Consider the following 21,627-nt stretch of genomic DNA (forward strand, 5'->3'; position numbering starts at 1 on the left):
AGAATGAGAAAGAATAGATAATTCTTTTGTATACTGAGCAGTAAGATGAATGGTGGATTCCAAAGAATGTGCAGGTTTAGGGGGAGAAATCAGGAGTTAGGATTTGAATGTGTTAAGTTTGAGAGGCAAGAAAAGGGTATTTATTAAACATCCAAGTGGTCATGGTGAGAAGGCAGCTCAATTGTATAAGTTTTGGAATTCATGGGAGCAATCTGATCTAGAGGTATAAATCTGGGAGTCATCAAAGCTGGTATGTAAATCTATTAGCCTAGATGTTCACAGAGGAAGTACAGAGTAGCTATTCCAGGTCTGTACATTAACATTATAGTGCTTCCTAGAACTTTCTCTGTAATTTGGGGAGTCCCCTTTGCCTAAATGTAAACTGCTTCAAGCCTCTCACAAGCTATCAGCCTGGTTGAGAGTCATAGCTGCTACTGCAGTGTGAAATTTCTCTTCAGGGTCACTCACAAGAGTTCAAAGTTCTTGGCAGACTGTTGATTTCTTTACTTGCCCCCTTGAACCCCACTGAGGACTTAGTATGATAGTACATGCTACTTGTGTTTCCTTTTCCATCACCATCTGGCGACTTCTACGCTCGGAAACTTAAATTATTCTTCCTATAAGCATTCTGCTACCAGCAAGCAACCTGAATACACCTGCATTTCTTGTGTTCAAGGGAGCCAGAGAGTTTTTATGTTGATCACACAAATGCTTTCAAGAAAACAGACAAGGGACAGTCTCACAGTTTCTATTACTCACGATGTTAAGACAGATTACCACTGTGGTCTTGGAAAGGAAGATTACATAAACAGTAGATATTCATCCCAACAGTGTAGCTTGTCTGTAGATATGGGTAAGTGGACAACCCTGGACCTGGCAACTGCTTGCCTGGACTCATAGCCTAACACATACCCAAACCTATGTTCTTGTGTGGGCACTCACACACACACTTTGAAATCCAGCCATGTCCCTAAGCACCCCAAACACCACCTCTCCACACCTTTTTACTTGGTGTTCCTTCTTCCTAGAATGCTTCCCCTTTAAGATTTACCCTAAATGTGGTCCAAGGGAAGTCTAGCCTGACACTTCCAGGTGGAGTTTTTGTCTCTCTGCTCCCAGAGTTAATTCCTGTCACCTATCAATGTTAATTCTGTTTGGATCAAGTATTCATAGGTCTTTCTCCCTCACTGGCCTGTATTCTTTTCATGTTTGCATTTCTAGTATCTCATAGTACCCAACCTGTAACAGGTGTTTAACAAACATCCACTGAGAGAACACTGAATGGTGCACCCAAGATGACCTATGAAGGCTAAATCTACTTCTGCATGGTCAGGGCACTGGAACTGGCAGTGGAGGGACAGGTTTGTGTCTTATTTGACTTCCTTGGCTGATTGCAGCTGTTCTGCATATCCTTTTGTTCTACTAACCTCGCTTCCCTTGAGCTGCAGATTGATGCTGGCCTTCCTTGTTTTTACAAGACAGTTGCAAGTCCCCACTCCCCCACCCCCAGATCCCTCCAACAGCCCACATCAGAGCTTAAGGCATCTCTAAGCACTGGTTGTACTTGGAAAACCTCCATTAAGTCCCAGAGTTCTTCCAGTAGTGCATTTGTCAGCCATCTTTTGGCAGCCATACATATACACATACACACTTGCCCCCATGCCATTAGTCTTACATTGCTTCTGATTGACAAATTTTTTCACTACTATCTAGACCAAAAGTGACATTAATTATCCCTGTGCTAGTAATTAGCCATTTGAATTTATATCTATATTTCCCTAAAGAAATCCTCCCTTTAGTAACTTTCTAGGTCATAGCATATGAATAGTAAAAGTCATAGAAGTAATATTCAGGCAGATAGAAGTAGAATTGCAGTCCACAGAAGACTAGTCAAATACTCTGTGACAATTTCAGTTAACAAACCCAAAGAACACTAGGAAGCTAGGCTCTCTGAAATTCTCTTCACTCATTCATTACTTCATTCATTCCATGAAAATGTATTGAGATTCCTCAGGCACTGTTGTGGGTGCTGCAAATAAAGCAGAGAACAAACCAGGCAAGATCATCATGGTATTGGAGGTTTTATCTACTAGGTGAGACTAGCAGATGTTAAATAAATAAGTAGGTGTTATTGAGAACAATAAAGCAGAGTGAGGGGTTTAGGGAATGTGTTCTTTGGGTTCCTATAGCACCTAAATGGCTTCCCACAAGAAGGCCTTGTGTTTCTAGAAGCCAGAGCGAGGACTGGCTGAGAGAATTTAGAAGACAACCCAGTTGGGACACCTGGGTGGCTCAGTTGGTTGAGCGTCTGACTTCGGCTCAGGTCATGATCTTGCCGTCTGTGGGTTTGAGCCCCACATTGGGCTCTGTGCTGACATCTCACAGCCAGCCTGGAGCCTGCTTTGGATTCTGTGTCTCCCTCTCTCTCTGCACCTCCCCTGCTTGCACTCCATCTCTCTGTCTCTCAAAAAAAAAAAAAAAAAAAAGAAGACAACCTAGTTAAGGCTCCTAGGCCTAGTGCATGCAGCACGACTTGACTGGCAGGAATTGTGATCTCTTAGGATTTATTTGTATGTTTTTCTTTTTTAAGATTTTTCAAACATACCTTTCTTGGAGAGAATGGTACAGCTCACACTTTCACATTTACAGAAATGGCAAGAAATGGAGATTTCACGTCTACAAAATAGGTCATTCTCCCCTCAGCTAATACATCTCTCAAGCTAGTTGGACTATCAGTACTGACCCACCCCATAGGATATACCTGGGTACCAAACAGCACTTCCAAAAAGGGCATCTAGGCCCAGAACAATAGGTTGTTCTCCCAGACAGGGATTTCCCTCCCCCAATAGGTCCCTTCCACAATGGCCAATACAGAGTTGATCAAAGGCACTGTTGTTTCCTCCATTGGGACAGAATTTCAGGATTTGAATCTGCAAGTGAAACACAAATGGCAAGTTCAAGTTCTTCTGATGCTGTCAGCTTAGTATGGGTTTTGAATGGTCCACTGTCGCTTGCAGGCTCTCCCTAGTTTTACTCTTTTTTCTTGCTACGTCACCCAACATCTTTTGATCCATCACCAATCAGACTGAAGTTGAGACTCTTCTTCCTGTCATCCTGTCTCCTTCTTCTCCTTCATCCTTGTCCCTCTCCCCCTTAGATCTTCCCTCTGGACTCTAGGTCCCAAGTTGGAATCACTGTATTCACTGCCCTCTGAACTCTCTGAGCACTGCCCATTGTAATCCTATGTTAGCTTTTCCTGTGGTTTTGGATATTCAACATCTTTGGATACTCAGTTTTTGTGAATGTAGTCTGCTTCTCTGCCAGCTAATTTTGGGCTCCCTCGTGTCTCATTTTGCTTTTATTTCCAGAGGACTCAGCCTTCTAGCTCTCCATTTATGTGAATTCTTTCATTTAACGCAGCAGTTAAGCACTTACTACACATTGGGTTCTAGACTAGAAGCTGGGATGCATCAAGTCAGTCCTTCCTCCCAAAGCCTGAAAGAACAGGCCTGAAATCAAGCCACAGAGACCCAGATGGAGAAGTTCAGAAGGGTCTATGGGAACAAAAGAGGATGACCTGCTCTAGCTAGGGTAGGCTCCAGGATTTTCAGGCAGTGAAGGGAGGAGAGAAGTGTTCTGGGAAGAGGAAATGGTATATATAAAATTGAGGAGTCATTACAGAACATGGTGTGTCTTTGGAGTTTTGTGGACTTGAGTATCACTGATGATGGAGTGCAGACAGAATGGTAGAAGATGAAGCTGGAAAGGTAGTTTGGGATCTGACCATTAAGTGGAAGGAAATTAGGGGCACCTGGGTGTTTCAGTCAAGCATCTGACTTTGGCTCAGGTCATGATCTCGTGGTTTGTGGGTTTGAGCCCTGTATCAGGCTCTGTGCTGACAGTGCAGAGTCTGCTTGGGATTCTCTCTCTCCTCCTCTGTCTCTCTGTCCTTCCCCCACTTGCACTCTCTCTCTTCAAAATAAATAAATAAACTTAAAAAAAGGAAATTAACATTATATATTTCCTTTAATCCTTACAACATCTTCCAGATTTTACTATCTCGACTTTGCCTATGAGGAGCCTGAGGCTTCTAGATGTTAAGTGACAGATGGGAGGCAGGTGGTCAAGAGCAGTGGTTAAGAGCACGGACTCTAGAATCCTGGGTTCCATTTGTAGCATTTCCTCTTACTTGGGGCACTGAGTACTCATTCTCTTCTTGGGTCTTGTTTCCCATTTGCTAAAAGGGAATGATAATAGTAAAACCTACTTTGTGTGTGTAAGGGGGGCATTAGGAGAATTCAGTTTTAAAATGCCTGGGTAGGGGTGCCTGACTGGATCAATTAGTAGAGTGTGAGACTCTTGATCTTGGGGGTGTGAGTTCAAACCCCACATTGGATGTAGAGATTACTTAAAAGATAAAATCTTAAAAAAAAAAAAAAAGTGCCTGCTCTTAAGTGACCAAGCAAGATTCAAACCCCAGTCTGTCTGAGTTCAAGGCTCCATGCTTGTTGTGTATATCCTGCTGCCTCCAATGATTGTGAAGGACCTCGCATGCAATGCTAAAAAGAATTTGGATGACCCAGAGGTAGTGGGGAGCACCGAAGTTTTTTAAGATGGAGACTGGTTTGGACTCATTTGCATGTTCGAAAGATACACTGTATGGAAAGGACCTGGGGATGAGAGGACCAGGACTGGGGAAAGGGAAAGGAGGAAGAGGGTGGAGCAGAAAGCAGGGGATGGAGTCACAGGGCTTGCTGACTGACTGAGTGGAGATAGTGTGACTATCAGTCAAGTTACAGTTCCTGCTTTAAATCCTTCAATGGCTTCACTTAACCAGGAGATATATGAAACTCCTCAGCTCAGCTTACAGAGCTGTTCACTCTCTGGCTCTTGTTTACTGCTCTAGACTCATCTCCCTCACTTCCTCAACCTCCATACACCTTAAAGCTACAATCAAGGCACAGAGGCAGGTGACTTAGTGTATATCTCTACCTACCATCTTCCCACCCTGTCCTGTCCCTCCTGTGCAGTCACTGTTTTCTTTGTCCCTTTTCTCAGTACAAATACTACATTATATATTATAATAATATAATTTATTATTATTATCATCATCATCATTATCATCTCATTTTAACTCAATAATCCTGCTCACTCACTGATGCAGAAACTGTTCCAGTCTGTCACCTTCCTAGAACCTCAGTTTTATTTCTTTGCCCGAGGCCAACTACTCCCTCATACAGAAATCCATCTCTCACCAGTTTCCCTCCTCAGGATAGCTGACAGCTTCACATAGAAGCTAAAGTTGTGTGCAATCCTGAGCAAAGAGGGACAAGAAAGCCTATATTTTCTTCCAGTGCTGTGGAAAGAAATCCTAGGTTCCTGGAGCTCCTGAAACTTCAAAAACAATGCTGGCTCTTATCTCAGTATATGTAAATTGTTGGTTTTCTTGTCTTTTCTCATCTTTCCCTCAAACTGAGAGCTCCTTGAGTCCAGGCGCAGTATCTGTGGCCCTGGTGATACACAAGCATTTCTTAAATGAATGAATGACAGACTCTCTTCTGGTGTCACACACACACTATTCTTCTCTCCCATTACTCAGTGCTCCCAGGAAAGCACTTCCAACAACCCCGACATTTTCCAATCCTTCCACAAGTCCACCAGCCACCTAAAGTGAGGAAGAATTCTCCCACTTCTAGTCTCCTTTCAGAGTTTAAGCAGTTATGTGGGTGCACTTTATAGGTATGGCCACCAGAGGGCCCTCTCAAAGCTCGGGATTCCTATGACCAGCTTCACCAGAGTTTCATCTGGTAGATTTAGATTAGAAGCAGGTTCTTTTATTAGTATCATACTGAATCTAAGGTGTTCTGTTGATTTTGAGGCTCTTAGAGAAAAAAGTTGTCACATGATGCCTTTCAAAGACAACTTTTCCAGCTATTGCTAGTATTTGATGGGAAAATACTATTTTCTTCTAGAGTAGGTACAGGAAAAATGGGCTTGATGTTATGATAAGCTGCCCCCTGTACAGGACTTTTGAAGGAAAATGGGTCCTTGAGTGAAGGGTGGCATGAGCCCACCCTCTGCTCTGAGCTTCATCCCTGCCTATCTGGGGTGCTCCACTCGAGCCTCAGCCCACCCTGGTCACCTGCTCCTTCAGGTACAGAAACTCTGGACGTGAAAGACTACTTGAGCAAGTCACAAATCCTTTAACCTCAACTGTCTCATCAGTAAAATGGGAATGCAGACATTTACCACATCTATCTCACAGAGCTATGTCAGGGTAAATGAGCAAATGTATGTGAAAGTGCTTTGAAAAATGTGGTACCCTGTGCTACCTCCAATTCCCTGCTTAGATCACGTTCCAGGATTAGGATGAACACAAACAATAAGCAGATCACAGCAACTCTAACAGTTCAAAAGGGTTTTTAAACTGTTGAGGGGAAATGTTAGAAAATCTCAAGCTTTTAATGATTAAATATAAATTACTCCTTAGCTTATGTAAGATAACTTTCTATCAATCAGCATAAAGTTATAACCCAAAAAGATTGTTTAAAAATGATAAGAGAAATAGTCCCTGAAATTTTGAATATTAGCATGTCATCTTATAGACCTAAATTTTTATATTTATGTATAATTGACTAAATTTATTTCAAAACACTTTATCAAAGTAAAACACATACTATCTTTCCTGGTACTTTGCCCTAGAACTGGTAGATAGTTACATGATTTAGAATTTTCAAGGTAGTAATTTTCTGTATCTAACAGACTCTAGATAATCTGAAGGAAGGGAAACACCACCTACGTGTACGGCCTGCAGACATACCTGTTGCTGAGAGAGCATCTTTGAACTACTGGCGAACGTGGAAGTGTATCAGCAAACCCTCAGAATTTCCTATAAAAAGCCCAGCCTTCACAGGTATACCCACAGGCTGACCCATCCTATAGCCCACACCAGCTTCCCTTCTCCTCATCCTAACAGAAGTGGCTTCCATCCAGAGAATACTCTGATTTTTGAACTAGTTCTGGATGTTTTCTTCACCTCTCCGTCATCTCCTTTGATCTTGTACCTTGCCACATGCCTTCTTCAAGGCTGCTTACCCCCCTGGAACTAAACATCCTCTTCCACGTTCATTTCTCTGCATAGTGGTTTTACTTGGGCAAGGCTGGACTGCATTCTGCCCCCTCCTAGTAGTCAGAGAACTCCACTAACCTTTCAAGTCAGCTCTAACCACCACACAAGGAATGTCCCCAAATGATCACTGTCTGATGCATGCCTTGCAGTATAGATTGGCCTCTCTGGGACATGAGAACAGCCACTCACGACTGCTGATGGGTCTTGAGCTTCCAAGAGAGTCAAAAGCATTTATTTTGGCTGTGGGTCACAATAGTTGGTTTGATCAATTAAAACTAGACAGGTAACAAGAATGAACTTAATGACGTTGGGTACATAAGCCAAAATGTTACAACATACCTACTGCCCTTCAGTATAGAAAAAATAGATTTCTGTGTCTTTCTCCCCACCACACTCCTGCATTTGAGATTAGAGTTATATCCAGAGACAGACAGACAGACAGGAGAGGGAGGGAGGGAGGGAGGGAGGGAGGGAGAGAGAGAGAGAGAGAGAGAAAGGAGGCACCTGGCAGGGACCATCTCTGGGGTGATCTCTCCATCTTCCTCTGGGACCCCTGGGTCAGTGAGAGCCCTAACCTCTGAGAGGTGGTGATGCCCCTCTGCACATTCTCTTCCAGGCCTCCATGATAAGGCACCTTTGGGACTCATGGACACACCATTGTTAGACACAGAAGAGGAAGTGCACTACTGCTTTCTGCCCCTAGACCTAGTGGCCAAGTATCCAAGCCTGGTGACTGAAGACAATCTGCTGTGGCTGGCTGAAACTGTGGCCCTAATCGAGTGCGAGTGCAGTGAATTCCGCTTCATTGGTGATTGCTCTATCCTGGGGGTGGAGGGCTGATAGGTAGGGCCTATCCACCCCTCCCTATCCCACATACCCTGGTGGCTCAGCTTGGTGCTTAAGGCCTCAGGAGCTTCCCTGGGTTGAGGAGGTGAAAGCATGACAGGGCCTTCTGGAAGGCTAGCAGATTCTCAGCATTAGACTCCCACAAGCCTCAGGGCTATATTATTCCCTGTTCATTTGGTGATGGCCTGGGTGTAAAGGGGCACTGGAAACTACCTGCAGTGATCAGAGGCCACAGGAGTTGGTGTGAAGGACAAGGCCCTGAGCTGGGCTCCAAAGTCAGCTACTCTCTAGCTTGCCTTTATGTATCCACCTGGGCTCCTGGCCTCAGTTCCTCTCACCATAAACTGAGGAAATAGGGTTTCCTATTCCTATTCCTTTGTTTCAAAGAATGGTCCCTACCTGCTCTCATTTCCACTAAAACCAGAATAAAAGGGAAGGAGAGTATATAGTCAAATTATTGTAAAATTACTTGAACTAGTGGCCTAAGGAGGGATGAAATCTTCAACCCTGGACAGAGCGAGCCTCCTTCCCCCCACCACCCTAGGACAAGGTCTGGTTAGGGTGTGAACTGAATGAGCTTTCTGATTCCAAGATGCTACTGCTGCCTAGATGAATAGGACAGGAAACACCCAAGTTGTACTGGGGCCCAAATGCCTGGAACCCCAGCCATTCCTACTTACAGTAACCTGGAAAGTTGTCTGTGATGTGCTTCTGAATCTCCAAGTTGATTCACACAGGACGTTAGTGTTGGCTCCATCTCTGCCTCCCACACTGCAATCCAGGCAGGGACAAACTGCAAGTGCCACCTGCCAGCCCAGGCACAGCTGGGCCTTTCCTCTGTAAGCAGCAAGACAACTCCCTCTTTTGGAATGACCTGCTCTTGGGTCAAGACTCACAGGGTAAGTCTCAAGGCCAGTATGCTCACCTGGGAGCTCCAGGCCAGGCCAAGGGAGGCCACACCCATGGACTCAGACACAGGAAAACAAAGTAATTTGGGGTCTTTCACCTTGAAACCACAGACTCAAAGCCTATCTAACCAGGTATGTTTAGAAGTTGTTTCAGAACAAGGAGGGCGTAGGATATGTTGCAGTACCACAAACCTGCCCAAACCTGGACCCTACAGTTAAATCAGAAATAATCTTATCTCATGTTGTTTCCCTTTGCTTTTCAAGTGAATTTTCTACGCTCACAGAAGATTTTACTACCAGATAATTTCTCCAACATAGATGTGTTAGAAGCAGAAGTAGAAATTCTGGAAATCCCTGAGCTCACTGAAGCTGTAAGGTTGTACCGGATGAACATGGGTATGTCACCAGAGGAACCTTGCCCTGCCCTTGACACTCTGGGGCAGTTGAGGCTTGAGCTGTTAAAGCCAAGAACAGACATCTCCCCTCCCACAACCACTTTGGGCTTTGGGTGGTGGTGAGAGAAGCAGGTGTTTTGGCTGACTTAGAATCTGAGAAGAACAATTTCAGCCTGAAACCTTGTACACCCTGTCTGCTCAGCCTTCCCATTGAGCTGTAAGTAGGTCAGCCCAGCCTGGGTGGGGAAACCAGGCCTGAATGTCCTAGGGAGGGAGGTTGGGCCCAAGGGCAAGCTTCCCAAGGGTAGGGGAGGTTTGTTCTGCTTGAGGAAGTGGGGAGCAACTTGCAGCATCTGACTGCCTCTGCCGTCCTTCCTCTTCCAGGCATAGCTGGAGGGCGTGGGAAACTCAAGCAAATTCTCTATTAGTGCTCCAGTTATCTTACCCATCCCCAAATTCCCTTGTTTCCCTAGTTCAAATCCTCTGGCTGTTGTGCCTGTCTCTGCCTGCTCCTGACACTTTTTTTTTTTTTTTTCAAACAGTCTTGAGGTCTTTTATTTTTTTTTGTATTTATCATGCCATGAATTCACGGGGAATGGGTTCCAGCAGCTCAGGCTCCTTTCCATTGGTTCTCACAAAGTGTGCTTCTCTGGGTGGGGCAGGCTGGCACTTCAGTTGAACCCAAGTACCTTTCTCCTTGGCTTCCTTCTTTTTCTGACCATTTTCCTTCACACGCTATCTTGGCTCTTTGAGTGCTTAATATGCTCAATATGTACATTAATTCTCTTAGCAAGAATCTTGCCCTTGTTTGTTTACAACAATGCCAATAGCATGTTGGGTAACATTGCAGACTCTTCCAGTTTTGCCATGGTAACATTTGTGGTGTATTCCTTTTTGAATGTGCCCATTCCCTTGATGTCCACAATATCACCTTTCTTGTGGATTCGCATGTGTGTTGCCAAAGGAACAACTCCATGTTTTCTAAAAGGCCTAGAAAACATATAGCGAGTTCTTCTCCTCTCTCCCTTTGTGTTGGTCACCTTGGCGAATTACTGGAAGATGGCGGTTCCAGCCCAAAAGGACTGCTCCTAACACTTCTTGACCTGGTCCAATCCAGGCCTTTATGCTCCCAGCCCTACCTCACTCTGGTTTCGTCCTCATGTTTTTATTTGCCTTCCACCATCCCATTTCCCAAATCCTGCACATCTGTGGAAGCTACTGTGCATGCTGCAGGGAGCTAGCTGTGTTGTAGTGCGGCCTCAGCTGGCATTCTGAGAACATATAAACTGTCTTGCACATGTGAAGTTTGGTCTGTGCATCGAATAAGGTCTTTCGCTGTGATTAGGCCTAACTTTCCCAGCCTCTTCCCCAGGCAAAAGTGGGACTAGTGGCATCCTGAAGCAGGTCTCAGGAGCCTGTTCCAGGGTCTACAATCCACTTAAGAGGGCTGAGTTCAAATCCCTCCTTCAAGGGCTTCTATTTCTCAGAGAACATGGGTCATTGAGAGATGAGCAGAGTGGTGTCTGTTCCACAAGAGCTATGTAAAGATGGAGGGAAAGCATGTTTGCAGACAGGCTCTGTAAATCATGCAGCAGCCCCCAAATACAAAGTGTGGTTTTTGTCTTTTGAAAAGCACCATAACTAAGGGAAATGGCTCTAGTAGCTTTGGAGATGGACAAGCTGCCCTCAAATCCCAGCTCTGCCCCATCTAGCTTTACGGTTTGGGGCAAGGTACTTAATTAGTCTCTCAGGATAGTTTCCTCCTCTGTGATAAGGATGGTATGACCCCTCTTGTACGATCCATGAAAATCACCCAGCAGCTTGCCTGCTGGCCCACTGTTGCCACTGGGACAGGATTTTATAGACTGTGCATTGTACCCACTTCAGGAGAACAAGGTCCTGCCTGTGAGCTAGCAATCCCAATACCCAATCTAAAAGTAATACCACATAATTTGTCTCTAGGAGAAATTCTGCCCAGGAGTGATAGGGGCTGTGAGTCTGAGAAGCCTGTAATGCATATCAGGTTCTGTGCTATGGGGTCGCCTTCCCCATAGATGATTAATTAGAGCAGAGCTTGGAACAAAGGAAGATTCCTGCAGAGGATGGGGCCAAATGGCTGCTGTACTGAAACTTCTGAAATTCAAATGTTAATGATTCAGCAAATTAATCCCCCGCCCAACCCTACCTCCCAACAAATAGCTTTGGCCTCTAAACCTATGTATCCTAAAATTATGCAGATTTTGAGAAGAATCAGATTTGGCTATGCAAGGAAATAAGCTTCCTCTAAGTTTCTTTAGTACTAATTCAAGGCAGGAGTAGGAAGCAAGACCCAAAGCTTCCAATACAATTATGACTGTGAGGAGTCTAGGAGTCACCCCCTTCTCGCCGGCACAGGTGGCTGTTCCCGGACCTCCTGTTCTCCCCTGAGCCCTGGGAAAGGGGGCCGTGCAGCAGGCCTGGAGTCTATGAAGCCGTTGTACACGATGGCCCTGGGTCTGCTTGTCAAGTACCCAGACTCCGCACTGGGACAGCTCCGCATCGAAAGCACGCTGGATGGAAGTAGACTGTACATCACAGGGAATGGGGTTCTCTTTCAGCACGTCAAGTAAGGCCCTCCTCAGTGAATAGCTCAGTTCCACTCAGGCTGGTCTCTGCCTTTCTCCAGAAACCAACCTGGGGCCCCACCCATGAGCCAGAGGAAAGTAGTGTCCTTGGAGGCAAACCCATCATTTTAGCTACTCCCACTACCACCACTAAACCCAGGCCTTAGAGGAGAGGACTGGTTTCAAAGGTATAAGGGTTCCCAAGGTTCAAAGGCTTCAGACTGTTTCATATTTCTGTTTTCTGCAATCCACTGCTGTTTTCAGCCCTATGCTAGGGCTGAGATGACCAGGTCACAGTCACAACCCTCAGGATGCTAGATATTTCCCCTGCCATGCAGACCCTCCTACAAAGGCCCTCCCTGAAACCCTTGGGAGTCTTGCTAGATACACAGAAATGCCAGAACTGGGGGTGAGCTCCAGAAGCGAAGTAAGGCAGGCTTCCCAAAAGAGGTGATACCTGGCCTGTGCCTCAGGGAATAAGCTTAGAGTGTCCCCATTAGTGCAGAAGCATGGATTCTAATCCTGTTTTATAGAAAAGTAAACTGATGTTTGGAGTGGAGCAATTAACTCTCTTAGGGTCACAAAATATACTGGTACCAAAACTAAATGTGAAAGTAGGTTTTCCTGAGCCCCTGGGGAGGTTAGCCAACTCTAGGCCCTTTGGGCCTTTGTGGCCCACACCATCCATCTCTCCCAGAGATGTCCCATCCCTGATGTCACAAATGCCTTTGGAGGCAGGGATTGATATTCAGACCCCCAGCCTCTTTCCTGGGCACAAACAGTATTAGTAATCTCCCAGACTATGGCAGGCTGCCACACAGTCACTGCGATGTCATGGGAAGACACTTAGGGGGAGCAGAATGGGAGTGGGTGGTCCCTGGCCTGGCTTCTGGAACTTCAGGCAGACCTAGAAGCTTACAGTTAGTTGATTTAGAGGGCTTTTCTGAAGTAGGTCAAGCTCAGCTCCAAGATGGTGAGTCTGTGTGTCCAAGCTCATTCTCCTATAAGACATCACCAGATTTCTGGTTAAATCAAGGAAATGAGGTTAGTAGCCACAGGTTTCAGCCGGTGTTAGGGACAAGACATTCTATGCATGAAAAGTTGGCAAGCTCCCTAGGTGTGCAGTGCTGAGGCTCTCTCTAACAGGCCTTTCCTCTGGGCAGGAACTGGCTAGGGACTTGTCGACTGCCCCTGACTGAGACTATTTCCGAGGTGTACGAGCTCTGTGCCTTCCTGGACAAAAGGGATATCACCTATGAGCCAATGAAAGTAGCCCTGAAGACTCATCTGGAGCCGAAGAGTCTGGCACCCGTGGATGTGCTCAGTAAATGAGGAAGCTTCTTTATTTGAATTTAGCATCAGAGGAGGGCTTGGGTATCAAAAAGGAAAGTTGAGGCTGGCCAGGGCCAGGAATTGTAGATGGAAGAGGAGAGGAAATCCAACATTTGTAGGTTTTCCTAGAAGGAAATTTTCCTGTTAAGGTACCCCTCCTTACCTCAAGCCCATGGGTAGCCTCAAGTAGTACAGACTGACCTCAGTAGGGGGCCACATGGGTCTTTGAGAGCTGACATGCTGTGCTCATTTGATCCTCATAACCATCCTGGGAAGAACAGTCCCTGGGTCCATTTAACAGATAAACCTCAAATTACTCAGTGAGCTAGTGATCAAGCTGGAGTTTGAATCTGGGTCCAAAACTAATGTTGTTTTCACCAGCTGCCTGTAACTATTAACAAAAAGTTTTTAGATCAAGTTTCCACTGCATTCCATCATTCAGCAACATTCAATATTTATTGAGCACCTACCATATACCAGGAAAGGAGGAGATACTGGGAGCACAGAAGTGAACACAAGAGACCCAGTCCTTATCTTCATGGAGTTCACAATCTAGTGATACACCTCTTGCCTCTTCGTTACATAACATATACCTTTCACTTATTACAAAGCTCATTAGAAACTGGTTCCCAAACATCAGAACAAAGCCTAAGTCTAGTCTCCCCCAGGAAGAGGGTCATGGATTCATCTCCCCAAAATGAAGCCCCATTCTCCAGACATGCCTAGAGGCTTGGCCTCTATACCAGTGACAGATTTGATGAGTGCTGGCAGTGTGACATTAGCTAAACTATAAGCACAAACATAAAGAGGGACTTCTCACCACATGAAGAGTTATACACCAAGGACACACCCAGCCAGAAACCAGAGGCAGCTGGCAATGTAGGTAGACAGGAACATTAGTCCAGCTTTCTTGAGAGAGGTGGGTTGGGGGAAGAGCATCAGTGCTCTTGGGGTTGGGATTTTAGAGGGCTTATCCTTCCCACTCCCAGAGTCATCAGCTGTCCCCCAAGCTGCCATTCCAAATCCACCTCACCACCCAGGAAATTGTAGTGAGCTGCAGGGAAGGCCCGAGAGAAGATTGGTATCAGAGATTTCTATTTCTTCTGCTTCTCAGAAGAGGCAACACAACATGACTGAAGATACTGAGTCTTAACATGCATTATTAACTAAAATGTCCTAATTTCCCTTCTGGCCATGTGATACATTCCTTTCCATTGGTTTCCTTAGATGAGGAGTGGACAGCAGAAATCACTGTATATTCCTCCCAACAGATCGTCAAAGTTTATGTTGGAAGCCACTGGTATGCAACCACCCTGCAGACCTTGCTGAAGGTATGCTGGCCCCGGAGCTGCCCTCTTTTCCTTTTGGCTTCTGTGGCTGAGCTGCTTTAGAACTTGTCATCTGACTGTCACACAGTCTCTAGCACCTGCTTAGAATAAGACCTTTCCCCTACCCCATGGCCCAAAGTGCCCATATTGTATGAACAGCATGCTACAAAGGCCCTCAGGAGTTTGGGTAGGGAGGAGACCAGTCTGAGGGGCCTGGACTGAGCAAGACACAGGGCAGGGTTACAAATGACTTGAGGGGGTGGTTTAGGGGCAGTAAAACTGAAGCAGGGTTGTTCTTGTCCCTGGATGCTCAGCTCCCCACTATCGCTCCCTGTGGCTAAAAAGATAGGGAGCTGGAAATCCAAAAGCCTAGAAAGGTCAAGAAAATGAAGTAAAAGAAGACTGACCTGCCCCTTACTAAAGACCAAGCCCTTTAACTAACAGATTGACAAGGTCTGGTGTACAACCTCTTGCAGTATCCAGAACTTCTGTCCAACCCTCAGAGAGTATACTGGATCACATACGGACAGACCCTGCTGATCCACGGGGATGGCCAAATGTTCCGACACATTCTTAATTTCCTGAGACTTGGAAAACTGTTTTTACCATCTGAATTTAAGTAAGTGATAAATGGAAGGAAATCATGTGATGAAATCCCTTCCTTGTATAATAGAAAAACCTTCAGATTGCAGCCTTCAAGGAGGTTATATTATTTCCAATATGTAAATTGCTGTCAAGGCAGCAGCTCTGAAGGCTATGCCTCCTCGCACCCAGCTGCCCAGCCTGACGAGATCTTGTCATTTGCAGGGAATGGCCCCTCTTCTGCCAGGAGGTTGAAGAATACCACATCCCATCCCTTTCAGAAGCCCTTGCCCAATGTGAGGCATACAAGTAAGGAAACTTTGCTCTGGACACCATGTTCTGGCGTTTGGACCTTTATAGTATTCTTGAGAATCCTAAGTCCCATCTCCCTGTTCTCCTTTGGGCAGAGGGGGTGGAACAGGCCCAGGATTGGCCAGTGACCTAAATGAAACCCTTTAAGAGCCCTTCACTGCCACTGTCTAGAGCTAACTAGCCAAAGGGCAGACCTGACCAACTAGTAGATGAACTAGTAGAGGCTTCTGCTCACTGACTCCCTCTTGGGAGTCTGCAGGTCATGGACCCAGGAGAAAGAATCTGAAAATGAAGAAGCTTTTCCCATCAGGAGACTGCGCGTGGTAACAGAAGGGCCAGGGTCACTGGTGGAGTTCAGTAGAGATGCCAAAGAAGTAAGTCTCAACCTTCTTTGGTTTGGTGGTGTCCTCAAAAAACCACCACAGTGTTGAGGGGTAGGCTCTATTATTGAGGGGCATGGCAAAATTAAAGGGCAGAGCCTACATGGATTCCTAACATGGTGATTGGTTTTTGAACATTGAAGGGGCACAGGGATGTGTTTGCCACTCGTGGTCTAGGATGCTGATAATATGCTCCTTTGGAGTATGTGAGGCCCCTGGGCTGGCACCACCCCCACTCAGGCTGAGCAAAGCAAATGGCTGATCTATGTGGAAGACAGAAAGACAGGATCTGGATGAATAAATTAAATCTTAGAAGTCCAAATTATTAGGTCTTGGGTGAGGCTTCAATGTGGAAGCACAACATTCCCAGAGCTGCTGTGTCCTCCCTCTCCAGACCACAGCCTGCATGCCCATGGACTTCCAAGACTGCAATGACAGGACTTCATGGAATAAGGCCAAGGGGATCCTGACCAGATCCAGCCAGATGGAAGAACCTGAGCAGTACTCCCAAACCATCCAGGTGTCCCTTTGCCGAGGTGCCAAGAGGGCGGGCAATCCCAGCACATACTCCCACTGTCCTGGTCTTTGTGCCAACCCCAAATACTGGGGGGCCCACCCCGAAAGTCCTCCCAAGAAGAAATGTAGTACAGTCAACCTCACACAGAAACCTGAAACCAAAGACCCTCCTGTCACTCCCATGCAAAAACTCATCTCCCTCGTTAGGGAATGGGACATGGTCAACTGCAAACAGTGGGAATTCCAGCCAATGCCAGTCCCCCGGAGCAGCTTCATGGAGGAAGCCACTCTGCAGCTCCCTTCGGGAAGTGAGGCTGCTTCCCAGCCCAGCACCTCAGCTTCCTGGAAAAGCCATTCCACAGGCTCAGAGAAGGACCCAGCTCTGCAGGCAGGGGCTGGAGCTGGAGCCAAAGACAAGGGGCCAGAGCCAACCTTTAAGCCATATTTCCCTGTGAAAAAAGCTGTCACCCTGAAGGATTGGGGCAAGCAGAAGCCAAGGGAGAAAGGTGAGTCCTCTCTCATCCTTTACCTAAGTCTTATAAAACAGAGAGGGTAGGGGCACCTGGGTGGCTCCATCAGTTAAGCATCTGACTTCAGCTTAGGTCATGATCTCATGATTCATGAGTCCTGCATCGGGCTTTCTGTTGCCGGCACAGAGCCTTCTTCGGATCCGCTGTCCCCTTCTCTCTGTCCCTCCCCTGCCCATGTGCACACGCTCTCTCAAAAATAAACATTAAAAAACAACAACAACAGAGGGCAAAACTTGGCCGTGACCAGAGTGAATTAGTGACAAAGTGGGGCTAGAATCCTCTGTTCACAGCTCTGCCAAGCAGTATACAGAGATGACCAGTACATTGGCATGGCTTGTGAGGCTAAGAATCTGCATGAAGCATATAGGAAGAGGGTGTTTATGAAATAATAGGAGCACAAAGGAGGTTAGGGGCTGAGGAGTGAGCAGAGGGAAGGAAGAAGTCTCAGGTGCTTGGGGAAACAGGTCTAGCTGGAGGCCAGGCTTCATGTGGAAAAGTGATGGGAAACAGAGCTGAAGACATAATTCATCAGGACAGGTCTTGTGGGCCAAGTTCAGGACCTGGTACATTGTTCTGACCCTAAGGGGTGTGGGCAGCCACTGAAGCATTTTAAACAATGGAGCAAGAAGTCAGGTGTGCATTCAGAAAGCTTGCTCCAGGAGTAGAGGAAATGCAGCAGCAGAAGTAGAAGTATTACAAGTGTAAGGTCAAACAGGCTGGGCAGTTGGGAGAGGAAGTTGGGAAGGATCTGGCCAAAGAGGGGCCAGATTTCTGGCTTGTGTGACTGCAGTGGAGTGAGTGATTACTGAAGTGGGATGGACAGGAGGAGCTAAAGAGAGAGGCGTGTTGTGTATGGTGGGGCAGTGTGGAGACAACCTAGAGGGGTTTGCTGAGAACTGCCATGTTGGGCTGTTTCCTTTGCTCCCTCAAATTCTTTCTACAGTGTTCTGGTGCTTTCCCTTTCAAAGGTTTAGGTCCTGCTTGGAAGGGCCTTCTTGGGCCCTGCCTATGAGCCCTGAGTTGGTCTGTCAAACATACTCTTCAGAGTGGACATGCATCAACAGCTCACCCAAAAAGCTCCTCTCATTTTACAGTTTTCCATGATTTCCAGTCCCCCAGCTAGGGTATTATCAGTTCTAGTTGACACCAGTCTTAGTTCAAGAGGAGTTCCCTGGAGTTCTAAAATGTAGGATTGGACTTATAATGCTTCTAGGACAATGGAGAGAGGCGAGCCAGGACATGCTCCTGTCAGCAAAGGGTGCCACTTCTGAGAAGCTGGCAGCAGAGGCCGCTGGAAGGTTGGGGTGACTCACTGTCCTGGTCCCCTCCCCGCTTGGACTCTGAAGTGGTTCAAGGAGAACTCCCACCCCATGTCATTTTCACAGAAAGCCCTGGCCCTGAGCAGCCTTTGCCTGAGGCCAATGAGGTGGACAGGGCAGGGATCATCCTCAAAGTGACCCACCCCCCCGTGGTGGGCAGCGATGGCTCCTGCATGTTCTTTGAGGACAGCATCATCTACACTATACAGATGGACAACCTCAAGCATACGCCGCCTACAGCCAGCCCCCAGCCCAGAGGTGAGACTCGAGCCATACCTGGCCCTGCACTTCCTTGTGGAGGTGCCTGAGCCCCTAGACAGGGTGCTTTAGGAAAACACTCTCCCTCGGGAGCCTTACACCTCTCTCCTTCCAGGCTGGCTCTAAGGCCTCAGCCACAGCAGATGTGGCCATATCCACTCTCTCCTCCACAGAGGTGACTTTCCTGAGTTTCTCTCTATCCTGGGAAGAGATGTTTTATGCACAAAAATGTCACCGTTTCCTGACTGACATCATCCTGGATTCTATCAGGCAAAAGGACCCCAAAGCCATGACAGCCAAGGTGGTCTCTCTGGCCAACCAGCTATGGGTATGTGTGACAGGCCCCAGACCTTGCTCTTTGTCTGTCCCCCTGTCCACATGATAAGTGGTGCCAGCCAATGGGAATAGGTCAGGGGCACAAGGGTGGCAAGAAGAGCAGGGATATGAAGACAGGGCAGCAGCATCTGGACCAAGCCTTGACCGAGAAGTAGCTTGGAATAACAGTAGCCTCCGATCCCTGCAGCTCCCACAGACCCAGGGAAGCCCCTGTTCTGCATCCCACTCTTAAAGGCAGGAAGTAAATGTGTGTCAGGCAACTGCTTCCAGCCCTGCCTGACCAGGGGCTTTCCTGGCAGACCCTGCACATCAGCCCCAAGCAGTTTGTGGTGGATTTGCTGGCCATCACCGGCTTCAAGGATGACCTGCACACCCAAGAACGCCTGTACAGCTGGGTGGAGGTGAGGGACGCTTGTACCCCACTGGGAAAGTTGACCCGGTGGACACCTCAAATGGACACTGTCTTGCTGCCAGGCCAGCACTGCCCAGAAGGCAAGGCAGGCAGCTAGACCTCTGGTCCCTGGTCCCAAGGAGGGAGAAACAATGGTTGAAATTAATCAGTCCAGAGTGATCAAAAAGCAGTATTCAGGCCACTGGTTTTTGTAAGTTTTCCTCCAATGGTACCAATTTTGCCTTTATCACTAACACCCCGGCCATGCTTGGGAAGCACATCACATGAGCTCAAGCTTTTAGGGTGTTGAAATCAGAGAAACTATTGGGAGTCAGACCTTTTTGACCACTAATACCAACTTCACCTACTGAGCCATATCACCACTTTCGCACATTCCTTTCATATATAAGCTGCTTTAAAGTATTCTTTACCCAGAAAAAAAAATGTTCAATGAGATCAAAGGAATAACCCAGGTTTTTTATTTTTGCTTTTTGATTCCTTAAAATAATTTTAGGGTTTAAAGTTTTCATCTTAACATTATAGCTGAAAAAGATTTAGCTAATTTCTCATTAATCTGGTATTTTTTGTAATCAAGTACGTTATTATAATACTTTTCACTCTAAATACACTGGTGCCCAGTTACTATTAGGCCTCTGGCTAGTCTATTGATTAGAAAGGTAATGTCAGCATATGCAGCTAGAAAAGTAGAAAACCAGTGGCTGGAAACGTGTATTTTTGACCCTCTGGTCATTCTGGTAGCCATTCATAGCCACAAGCTTGTGAGATACCTTTGGGCAGAACTGAGCCCAGAACATCAAAAGTCCCCGATAGGCCTTGCCCTACCCCTGCCCAGATGGGGAGGACCCCGCCTACTCAGTTACAATAGGCAACCAGCCAAGAAGTAAGGGGTAAGATGGGACTTTCCTTCTAGCTCACGCTGCCTTTCGCCAGGAAATATGGCCGCTGCGTGGACCTGCTCATCCAGAGGGGCCTGTCTAGGTCTGTCTCTTACTCTGTCCTGGGCAAGTACTTACAAGACAGCTAGGGTGACCAGAGATGCTGCCCTCACAATACCCCCATCTGCCAAGGCTCATTTAAAGAATGCATGTACCCATATGAAAGTGTATCAGTCTATTTTTATTATAAATAAAGAGTAATTTATGAGTCAAAGGCCTGGACTCTCTGAAACACCAAAGACCAACAAGTGAAATAATTTTAAAGAACAGCTCTAATTGAAAGCTCTTCAAAAAGTGTTGAATCAATATAACCAAACTGACCCAAGAAAGAAGGGCTGGGCTTGGGCAACCAAGGCAGTCAAGAGTTAAGGGTACAATAGAGGTGGGCTTGCCCCTAAGTTTGAGAAGCTTGGCTTTGAGACCAGGGATTGGGAAGCAACTGCTGGGAACCCCACTATGTTCCTCCTGAGAGGTGGGGCAGCCCAATCACTGTCCAGAGCAACTTGGTGCCCCACCAGCCTACAGCGTGGAAACACGCACACTCTGCTCTAGCCTAAACCTAACGTGTAATTGGGGTGGAAGCCGGAAAGGGAATAAAAGGGGACATGGGGCCAGAGGCTCAGGATCAGGGCATTCATTCAGGCTTTGCTGCCAGGCTCCCTAGGAGAGGTCCCTACCAGTCTGCCAATGGGCACAGACATCAGAAAGAGTAGTCAATAGGGCAGTGCATGTGGGCTGGAGGTAGCCCACGTACCAGTCACGTTCTGGTCATAGTAGATCCTGAGAGAGGTGATATTTCTTGGAGCTACAAGCTGCTGGATCCGCTGCCTGCCTTCCAGCCCAGGCTCAGACCTGCGGTTGACAAGCTAGGTGTGACTGCCTGTTTCCTCAACTAAAGGTCCAGGTGGGATCTCTGGGGTATGGCCCTGGCCCACACACCCCCATTTCCTCCTAAAGGAAAGACAGGCATAGGCCTGAGCTGGGGCTGGTAGAAAGAGGACACAATGATACTCACATAGGACAAGTCCTCAAGAGCTCTGCCCAGGGCCCGCCCTGACATATAGCTGCTGTCAGAGCCACTGGATCCACTGGCTGATTGGCACTGGGATGACACCTCTGAGTCTTCAGGAGCTGGGGAGGAGGAAAGCGAGCTGTCACAGGGGAGGGCCAGACCCTAAGCAATGCCCTCTTGCCTCTGGCTAAGCCCAGACCTACTCAAAGACAGCTGGCTGCCCAGCTCCGCTTCAGCCTCCAGTGCTGCTTCTTCTGGGAAGCTGGTAGAATACAGGGGCCAGCGGAGTCCCAGAAGAGCCGGGTCTCTGTACAGATGCAGGTTGAGGGACCCCAGCATAGAGCAAGAGGCAGGGTCTCCAGGAAGGGAGTTCAAGGCCCCCAGATAGGGGCTCTCATAGTCAAACGGGGCCACAGCAACAGAGGCCCGAGAGCGAACTTCTGTGTAAGAGAGAGGGTCAGGTTGGGACAGGCCAGAGCCCACCTGGGCCAAGG

General features: G+C 47.1%; 2 protein-coding genes across 13 annotated transcripts in view; one reads left to right on the forward strand and one right to left on the reverse strand.

Annotated features, from left to right (window-relative positions):
• KCTD19 (potassium channel tetramerization domain containing 19) overlaps positions 1-20,329 on the forward strand; it is a 31,581-nt gene extending 11,252 nt beyond the window's left edge. The window contains exons 2-16 of one of the 6 annotated variants that reach the window (XM_027075942.2): positions 1,222-1,361; positions 6,763-6,913; positions 7,746-7,937; positions 9,148-9,279; positions 11,673-11,883; positions 13,045-13,205; positions 14,441-14,544; positions 15,018-15,160; positions 15,349-15,432; positions 15,695-15,809; positions 16,210-16,837; positions 18,247-18,438; positions 18,612-18,766; positions 19,074-19,175; positions 20,097-20,329. In XM_027075942.2, the coding sequence (XP_026931743.1) occupies positions 1,326-1,361; positions 6,763-6,913; positions 7,746-7,937; positions 9,148-9,279; positions 11,673-11,883; positions 13,045-13,205; positions 14,441-14,544; positions 15,018-15,160; positions 15,349-15,432; positions 15,695-15,809; positions 16,210-16,837; positions 18,247-18,438; positions 18,612-18,766; positions 19,074-19,175; positions 20,097-20,210 (2,520 nt within the window). In that variant the 5' untranslated portion in view covers positions 1,222-1,325 and the 3' untranslated portion in view covers positions 20,211-20,329. Of the gene's footprint in view, positions 1-1,221; positions 1,362-6,762; positions 6,914-7,745; positions 7,938-9,147; positions 9,280-11,672; positions 11,884-13,044; positions 13,206-14,440; positions 14,545-15,017; positions 15,161-15,348; positions 15,433-15,694; positions 15,810-16,209; positions 16,838-18,246; positions 18,439-18,611; positions 18,767-18,961; positions 19,176-20,096 lie in introns of all 6 variants that reach the window. The other 5 variants (XR_008293795.1, XR_008293796.1, XM_015068389.3 and 2 more) reach the window with 5 other exon arrangements.
• Positions 1-21,627, reverse strand: part of PLEKHG4 (pleckstrin homology and RhoGEF domain containing G4) — a 40,728-nt gene that overhangs the window by 5,357 nt on the left and 13,744 nt on the right. For 6 of the 7 annotated variants that reach the window (XM_053211023.1, XM_053211025.1, XM_027075933.2 and 3 more), the window contains 2 exons: positions 21,337-21,573; positions 21,137-21,252 (listed from right to left, as the gene is read on the reverse strand). In XM_053211023.1, the coding sequence (XP_053066998.1) occupies positions 21,137-21,252; positions 21,337-21,573 (353 nt within the window). Of the gene's footprint in view, positions 1-20,281; positions 20,974-21,136; positions 21,253-21,336; positions 21,574-21,627 lie in introns of those variants that run through there. The other variant, XM_027075934.2, reaches the window with a different exon arrangement.

The sequence above is a fragment of the Acinonyx jubatus genome, chromosome E2 (genome assembly GCF_027475565.1).
Source record: "Acinonyx jubatus isolate Ajub_Pintada_27869175 chromosome E2, VMU_Ajub_asm_v1.0, whole genome shotgun sequence".
Lineage (NCBI taxonomy): Eukaryota > Metazoa > Chordata > Mammalia > Carnivora > Felidae > Acinonyx > Acinonyx jubatus.